This window comes from Octopus bimaculoides, chromosome 16, assembly GCF_001194135.2.
Source record: "Octopus bimaculoides isolate UCB-OBI-ISO-001 chromosome 16, ASM119413v2, whole genome shotgun sequence".
Classification (NCBI taxonomy): Eukaryota; Metazoa; Mollusca; class Cephalopoda; order Octopoda; family Octopodidae; genus Octopus; species Octopus bimaculoides.
In genome coordinates this window covers 21661264-21670913 of record NC_068996.1, presented here as the reverse complement: position 1 = coordinate 21670913, position 9650 = coordinate 21661264, and the positions used below count along the sequence as shown (strand labels likewise).

Here is a 9650-nt window from a genome sequence, read left to right as displayed (position 1 = left end):
TATATATATATATATATATATATATATATATATATTATCTGTGTGTGTTTGTGTTTGTCCTCCCACTGCTTGACAACTGGTGTTAGTTTGATTTCGTCCCCATACCATAGCAGTCTGGCAAAGGAGAGAGACTGCTTTGCCAGTCTCTCTCTGGCAAAGCAGAGAGAGGCTGTACCAGACTTTAAAAAAAAAACTACCATGGTTGATCTGTTCAACTAAAAGTTCCTTCAAGACAGTGCCCCAGCATGGCCACAGTGCAATGACTGAAACAAGTAAAAGATAAAAGAATGATTAAAATAATTAATCACTTTTAAGTCCTTTCTTGTCTCATTGCAGAGACAACGAGCTCGCGTACGCAGTAACTTTTCAGGACAGCTCCCTCAGACTGTGAAAACCTTCTTACCAGGTCGCGTCGACGAAAATATATCAGAAAACTTTGCTGCACTCAATCTTTCTAACTCCAGTCCAAGTCACGTGAGACAATTTATTTAATTTTTTTTCATGTTGTGTTTGCATCTCTCTTTCTCTCTCTCTCATGTGTTCCCTACTGTCCCACTCAAAACATCCTCTCTATATTTTCTGATCTATCTCTCTTTCTCCTCTGAACTACATCTTAGGACTTTCAAACCTCATCTTTAATACCCTTTATTTTCTGCTTTCATTTTCAACACCTTCTCACACCTACTGTCAATGTGCTCCCATCACATTTTCTTCACTCACTGTAGCCAACCCTACATACCTCTAACATCTATCTCTGTCACTGTACATCTCTCTCACCCACTACTTTCCCATTTTGCACATCATTTCCTATTTTCTGATGTATATACAGGGTTTTTATACTGCTGCTCTTCACTCTTCCTGTACTGCTACTTATCACCTCCTTCCCGAGCCATTCTTATGTCTTTCATTTCTCCCCTCCCATATTGATATTCACTTTTTACCACACAACTATCCAAGTTCCATTCATTATATTCACCTCCACACTTACCCACTGTTACTCTCATCTCAGTTGTCAATGAACTTTTTGGTATTCTCTCTTTGTACTCACCTTGTATCTTCAGAGTATTCTCCGAAAACCTCATCACCACCACCACTGTCTTCTTTCCAGCTACTTCCACTCTCCCTTAAATAATACAGAGTAGCCATGTATTTCCTCTGCAGAAAGACACCTGTACCTGACCTTCCATTACCTGGTATAACACCTCTCAATACCTGGTATAACGCCTCTCTACTACAACCCCACTCAGCCAGGGGAGCTTTTTCATTGTCTTGTTAGTTACTTGGTGACTTCACAAATGTCTTTTACAAAATGTGGTTGATGTTAGGAATGGCATCCAACTATAGAACCTATGCCAAAGCAGACATTGGAGCTTGGTGCAGTCCTCTGGCTCATTGGATCCCATCAAATTACCTAACCCATGCCATCATGGAAAATGGATGTTAAATGTTGGTGTATGTGACCCTTATTAGGGTGCTGAAAGGCATTTGTTTTCCATGCTAGTATAGGGGAATATAGGGGAAGATGAATGAATTATTGATTTATTGCTGCCTTTCCCATTCACTAAACATTACCTCTTTTACAAAGGTTATTGACTTCATCATAATCATCTTTTAACATCCATATTTCATGCTGGCATGGGCTGGATGGTGATAGGATCTGAAGTGCTGGAGGACTGCGTCATCCTACAGTATTGGCTTTGGTATAGTTTCTAAGGCTGGATGCTCTTCCTAACACCAACCAGTTTATAGAGTGTACTAGGTACTTTTGTAATGGCACTAGTACTAGCGAGTTCACCATGCAGTCTGCAAGACTAAGATCCCCTTCAAGTGAGTGGGGGCAGCAGTAGAGAAAAAGGTGGTTTTATGCTAGGAAATGAAGGGTTAAAGTATGAAGGAAGGACCAGAACCAAACTGAGTTCATATACATTAGCTACATGTCTATAGAAGAGTGTGTGGGGTTAATGAGGGTTGGGCTGGAAAGAAAGATAGTGGAGATGAGGTTTCTAGGTTTACCCTCAAAGTACATGAAGGGAAATAGAAACAAAAAAGAATGTAATACCTACTCCAGGATTTTACTGGTATTTTATTTTGTCAACCCCAGAATGGTGAAAGGTAGAATTAGTCTTTGTTTTCCAATATAATTCCAGACTCTTGTACTTATATGTATATACTATTTTTTGCACATGGACAACACATATTGTTTAGCAAAGAGTTACTATATTTTCCAGTATATAAGATACACTTCTATTTTACAAATATATTTTGTGGAAAAACAAATATAGTACGTTTCATCAGACACTTATTGAGATATTTTTAAACTGGTTTTGTCAGGGGAAAATGTATGATTCTGTTCAAGTAAAGAGAATATTGTGACAAGTTATTTGAATAAAATATGATACCATAAATTAATCATTAAAAAATTACATTATGGCACTATCATATTTTAGTTTTATCTTCTTTCAGATCAACTGTGTACCTGTTTGTCTTTTGCTTAAGAGAATTACCATACTCGTATTTGTAAAACTTGTATCTCAGGTTGTGATGTTTTGTATAAATGTAATCAGCCACTAGGGTAGCTCACCATTGCTATGGTTTTAGTTGTCATCTTTTCATTACAAATAGTTAACAGATGGATGAAATTTTAACATTTCTCGTTTTAGGAGAATTTCCATTTAGATAATTAAAAATATTTCTTAAAAGTAACAAAGTTACTAAATGATATAAAATTCATCAAGAGAGGGTTATGGATGCTGAGAAAGGTGGTGTAATGAGATGATGTGACTTGCCCACATAACTGCCAAAATACTGAAAGACTGATATTTTGGCTCTGCTTTCAATAATTTATAATCAGAAAAGGTGTCAAGCTGGCAGATCTGTCAGCATGCTGGGCAAAGTGCTTTGCTGCATTTCATCCCTCCTTATGTTCTGAGTTAAAATTTCACCAAGGTTGACTTTGCCTTTCATCTTTTTGGATTCAATAAAATAAGTACCATTTGAACACTGGGGTCAATGTAATCGACTTAACTTCTTCCTCCAAACTTGCTGACTTTGTGCCAAAATGTGAAATCAATATTTTATTATCAGTAGCTATTATAATGCCTGGCAGACTTAGACGCTCTTCAAGTTCTCTAGCAAGTCCTGCAAGCACACATATGTCTGTAAATATGTCTCGCATTAGACACAAAGTAGTTTTTTGATATATATATATATTTTTAAATAGGGTATAAAAGTGCCTCTTACATGCTGGCAAATATGGTACCTTGAAAATTACCAATGCATCTTCCACAATTTTAGTTGAGAAGTTGTTTCTGTGGTTTTCTGAAATCAACAGGATGGTTGGTAGCAGATGTAGTCAGGTGCTTGTAGCTGGTAAGTGGTCAGTAGTGGCAGGTATTCTATGATCACTTCAGCATGTGGCTTGAATAAAGCAAAGAGCTTAGTGTTATGTACTACAATAAAACCTGACAGCAAACCACTAGATAAGTAATTATTGTCTGGTGATTTCACTCAATGATGGTGGGCTTGTTCACTCCACCATTTTACCTGTCAAACACTGTTCAGATAGAGCTTTAGTAAGTATAATAATCTTTTTCCTAGAATTACATTTCCAAAATTGGGGTGCATCTTCCATGATGCTGCATCTATCATGCTGCAAAATATGGTGTGTACTGGATAAGGAATATGGTTTAAAACAAAGAAATCACACAGTATTAGGACAAAATCCCCTGGCAGTCAATATCTCACAGGATATTGTTCTTTCCTTACAATAAAAATGTTTTAGGAAAGTAAAATTTTATTAAAAAAAAAATTAAAATATTTATTAGTTGATATATTTGCGTTAAATTTGTCCAGTGGGATTTTGTCCTGATACCAAATCACAGTCTGATTCTTGTCAAAGTTTGGCAGAAGCATTGGAAGTTCAAAATGGCAGGGAAACCATGCCAACAGTTAAAGACAAAGCTGTAAAAAGTTTAGTACAAAGGTATGTTAACTTGTCTGTTAAGAGTAGAAGATTGAGAGCCTGGCACAAACAGAGGATGGATTAAAGGTGATAAGTCAAAATTACTGGGCAAATACAAAATTTGGTGCTTGCAATTTGATCTGTATTTCTACTTTGCTTGGCCTCTGATCCTATACAAAGTGACACTGTTGAGAGTAGAGATCATGCAGTACTTACATTAGGAAATGGCTTGGTTTACCTTCTATGATTAACAGTTCTATGCTATATGGAAAGAGAGGATCTCCTCCACTACCTGTAGTATCAATTGTTGAGTTCTACAAAGCTGCAAAGATGTGACAGTCATGATGCTGAGGGAGTCCAATGCTGAAGGAGTTCCAATACCAATAAGGAAGATGCCAGATATGACAATATGGTGTGAGGAATATAAAGCTAATATACCTTGTTAAATTAACTGTTTCACATGAAGACAATAGAGTTGCAGTTCAGGTTAGGAAAAACAGGTGTTATGAAATGCTACTAGAAGTCTATATAGATGCTAGATAGAGTGCAGTACAGGTGAAAAGGAACGATAAAACCTGGCTGGAAAGGTGTTGATCCCAAAATGGGCTAAAGTCAAACATTAGTCAGTCGCTCCAATAGATGGGGGGCTAGTGTGGTGTAACGTCATCATAAAGATGGCCCCAAGATGTTGCACATTCTCTCCTGATGGCTTGCGTAATCTGCTAGCATCTGGTATGAGTTTTCAATTAACTGCACTTTCACAAACAAGCTGTCTCCAAGTCTCTTTCCCTCTTTCTCACTCTCTCTCTAATATATATATATATATATATATGTGTGTGTGTATATATACACACGCTCACATGCATGCATACATTATCATCATCATCATTTAATGTCTGTTGACCATGCTGGGATGGGTTGGACAGTTTGACCAGTACTGGCAAGCTGGGGAATTGCACCAGATTCCAGTTTGATTTGGCATGGTTTCTACAACTGGATGCTCTTTCTAACACCAATGACTTTGCAGGGTGTGCTGGGTGCTTTTATGGGGACTTTTAATATATGTCACTGGTATCATTGACGTAAGGAAAAAATTATCAACAACACTGCTAATTGACATATTTGACACATTATAAATTAGCATGATAGCATAGCCTGGAAAAACATTGATTACATGAGAAAATGTGAGCAAGAGAAATAATATTCTTAAACTTATAAACCTGGAAAAGTACAGGACAAGTTATTACATCTGGTAAAGTAAAGGATAAAATTTGAATATTAAAAATTATTTGATTTTAATTTATAAAGTAACATTACAATTAAAAAAGGTACCATCATTTTGTTAAAATATTGGCACACTAGAATACTTAAAAGATGAGAGCCAATTATTTTTTATAACCTATTTTCAAATTTTTAATTAATTGATAATTAAAAAAATGAATTTTTTTAAAGTGCAAAAAATATTTTTGAATTATTTTTTTATTTTTAATAGAAGTAACAAGTGATAACAAATAGAAGTAATAACTTGTAGTAAAATTTTTAGTTTTAATAAAAAGTTAATATTTTCTAAATCTCAATATTTTATTTGAAATTTTATTCTTAGCTGCAATATTTTAAGTAAAAATTTTCTTAACATTATTTACATTTGATGGATATTTATCCTCATCTTGTTTGTTGTCCGTCAAATGTAAATAATGTACATAATTCCTCATCTCTTAAATATAGAACTGAAAAATTTTCTTGTTCTGTACTTTACCATATGTAATAAGTTGTCCTGAACTTTTCCAAGTGTAATAACTTGCTTTCCTGTAATTTTCCAGATTTATAATCTTAAGAATATTATTTCTCTTGCTTGCATTTTTCCATGTAATATATAATTATATAATCCAATATGTATCTAACCAAGATGATTGGATACATATACAATTCTTTTTCTCCATGGTTAGTGCAGCGGACTCGCGGTCATAGGATCGTGGTTTCGATTCCCAGACCGGGCATTGTGAGTGTTTATTGAGCGAAAACACCTAAAGCTCCATGAGGCTCCGGCAGGGGATGGTGGTGAACCCTGCTGTACTCTTCCATCACAACTTTCTCTTACTTCCTGTTTCTGTTGTGCCTGTAATTGAAAGGGTCAGCCTTGTCACACTGTGTCACGCTGAATCTCCCCGAGAACTACGTTAAGGGTACATGTGTCTGTGGAGTGCTCAGCCACTTGCACGTTAATTTCACGAGCAGGCTGTTCCGTTGATCGGATCAACTGGAACCCTCGACGTCGTAAGCGACGGAGTGCCAACAACAACAAACTTCTCCATTCATTTCTCTATCTTCTCTTTCAGAAGAAAAGTGTATACTTGGCATATTAGACATTTTCTTTTATCTATCTATTTCCTGAGTATCAAATTAATGCTAACTCTGTTTAATTTTTACCTCATATTTATTGTATTTTTTCATCTTTTACACCACATATTCCTACACACACACACACACACACATACACACACACATACATTGTGACATAAATATATTATTATTCTTTTGTAACATATAAATATATTGTTATTCTTTTTTTTTATTCCAGGACACAAGTGGTGCCACAATTCGTGATTATGTTGGGAAGTCTCCCACAGCTCTTAATCACAGCTCGAGTTCGCCGTCATTCACTACATATTCACAAATGACCACTATATCTGCTCCGTCGCCTCATGTCACACCTGGTATGTGTTGTTGAAGTTTACATGTATACACATGTATAAAGCTTGTCTCACAATTGTATTTTCAGAGGCATGAAACTAATATTAGCTTGCATTTAAATCTTGTGTATATTAAATGATATATGTATCTATATGTTTAAGTATATACAAACGTATATATTTGTATATTCATATACAAGTGTGTATGTGTAATCAATATCATCTTTTAATGTTCATCTATGCTGGCAGAATCAAATGGGTCCTGATGTTCCAATGTCTACTTTGACATGGCTTTTAGGCCTAGTGCTCTTCCTAATGCCAACTACTTTACAGAGTGTACTGGGTGCATTTTTCTTGGCACAGGCACTTGTGAGGTCACCACACAGCTGGCAAGACAGATCCCCTTCAACTGAATGGGGCTATAGGGAAAAAAGGCACCTTTAAACTAGGAGGTGGTTGTGGAGGTTAAAGTGTGAGAGAAGGGGTCAAAATAGAGCAGGTTTCTTGTGGTGGAGGAGCTACATAGCTACTTACATTCTAGAAGAGTGAGTGAGAGTAATTGGGTGGACCTGGAAGTATATATTTATTTCTTTATTGCCCACAGGAGGCTAAACATAGAGGGGACAAACAAGGACAGACAAAGGGATTAAGTCGATTACGTTGACCCCAGTGTGTAATTGGTACTTAGTTAATCGACCCCGAAAGGATGAAAGGCAAAGTCAACCTCAGCGGAATTTGAACTCAGAACATAGCGGCAGACGAAATACCGCTAAGCATTTTGCCTGGCACGCTAATGATTCTGCTAACTTGCCTATTATATATAAAAGGTAAATGGTAAAAGACCCCCTTCAGTCAAGAATGCAAATGAGTTTGCACCTAGAAAGTTCCCCTTCGAGACACAAGTCCAGGCAAGGTTGTTTATGGAAGACCAGCAGTCGCCCATGTATTCCAGCCTGCCCTCTCCATGCCAAGGGCGAGGCAAAGGTTGATACAGATTGGCATTAGTGATGTTGCAACTCATTTCTACATCTGAGTGAATTGGAGCAATGTGAAATAAAGTGCCTTGCTCAAGAAGACAACACACAGCCTGGTCTGGGAATTGAACTCATTATCTCATGATTGTGAGCCTGATGTTCTAACCACTGAGCCATGCGCCTTCACACACATATATGTGTGTATATTTATATTAATATACACACACATATCATTCTCATCTTCATCTTTTAGCATCCATGTCCCATGCTGGGCATGGGTTGAAGTGTTTAATTGGATCTAGTGGATTCAAGGACTGCACTCTACTTCAATATCTGCTTTGGCTCTGTTTCTGCAGGCTGGATGCCCTTCCTAATACCCACCACTTTATAGTATGTACTGGGTGCTCTTATTTCATGCATCTCTGTTTGTAAGGCCACCACCATGCAGACTGCAAGACTGAGATCCCAAGCTATAGTAGAAGACAGTTGCCCAAGGTACTGTGTTGTGAGACTGAAAACCTTGTGGTTGCAAAGTGAGCTTCCAAACCACACAATCATGTCAGCACTTGTTGGTGAACAATATACACACATACACACAGACATATTCATACAGGAATAGACACACACACACACACACACACACCTTCACACGTATATACTCAAGTCTATATTGATCTGTTTCCCTTTTCTAGCCCTCAACAGCTCTGTATCCATCATCAGTGCCACAAGCCCTTCACAAAGTCCCAGAATCTCACCTAGCAACTCCCCGATGTTAATACGCAGGACAGAGTCTCCCGTCTCATCTCTCAGACAGAATACTGTAGGCTTAAAGTCTGCGTCGAACACGATTCAGGTGAGCTATAGATAATTTCTTCCTTATTCCTTCATTTCAAATTCAAATTGCTAATTATATATTATGTGGAAAATGATTTATTTCCCTCACACTAATTGGGCACCTGGGAAAACCATGTGTTTGAAATACTCTGGCTGTGAATTAATAACAAAAAGAAAGATCCATCCAAACTGTTGATGTATAATTATGGTAATATGTCTATGGAGAAATGTCCCTTTCACTACATAAAGACTTACTACTATAAAATAGCAGCTTGAAAGAAAATGCTGGAAATGGCTTGTGGATTTCATTCAGTTAAAACCAGAATAATAGCTACAATAATGCCTTTGCAAGGAATTTTTATGGAAGATTGGAAACAAAATTGCTTGTTTACAATTTTCCTATGATGAGCAAACAACGAGACAGCCACTGTATATGGTATTATCATCGTTTTGATGTCCACATTTCCATGCTTGCATGAATAGGATGGAGTTTCTTGAAGTAGACTTTCTATGACTGGTTACCCTTCCTGTTATCGTACCTTACCTGTTTTCAAGCAAGGTAATATTTCCCTGCATGTATGGTTTCACAGAAAGTAGGAAATTAATGACTTTCATTTACAACAATCACACAATGTCAAAACAAGAATTGAAAAATGTAGTCACATTCAATACGTATCGAAATCGAGTTAAATTGGACACTAAACTCCACTTGCAAAGACCTGTTGAGGCAAGTGAATCGAAATCGAGTTAAATCCGATGACTGGCACCCATGCCAACGTCGTCTCCTTCATTGGAAACGAAACTCAGCTTGCGAAGACTTATTGGGGAAAGCGAAATCAGGATGGCACCTGTGCCCAGCATCGCCTTTCTGGCACTTGTGCCCGCAGCATGTGTAAGGGCTTTTGAGCAAGATCGTTGCCAGTGCCCCTGGACTGGCTCTTGTGCGGGTGGCACATAAAATACACCATTTTGAGTGTGGCCGTTGCCAGTTCCGCCTGACTGGCCTTCATGCGGGTGACACGTAAAAGCACCCACTACACTCGCTGAATGGTTGGCGTTGGGAAGGGCATCCAGCTGTAGAAACTCTGCCAAATCAGATTGGAGCCTGGTGTAGCCATCTGGTTTCACCAGTCCTCAGTCAAATCATCCAACCTATGCTAGCATGGAAAGCAGAGGTTAAACGACGATGAT

The 9650-nt window shown here is 37.6% G+C and overlaps 1 protein-coding gene across 3 annotated transcripts in view; it reads left to right on the top strand.

Moving 5' to 3' along the window:
• Positions 1-9650, top strand: part of LOC106878849 (PAN2-PAN3 deadenylation complex subunit Pan3) — an 83117-nt gene that overhangs the window by 9553 nt on the left and 63914 nt on the right. For 2 of the 3 annotated variants that reach the window (XM_052973571.1, XM_052973570.1), the window contains exons 3-5: positions 337-474; positions 6540-6675; positions 8318-8478. In XM_052973571.1, coding sequence (XP_052829531.1) covers positions 337-474; positions 6540-6675; positions 8318-8478 — 435 coding nt within the window. The remainder of the gene's footprint in view (positions 1-336; positions 475-6539; positions 6676-8317; positions 8479-9650) is intronic. The other variant, XM_052973572.1, reaches the window with a different exon arrangement.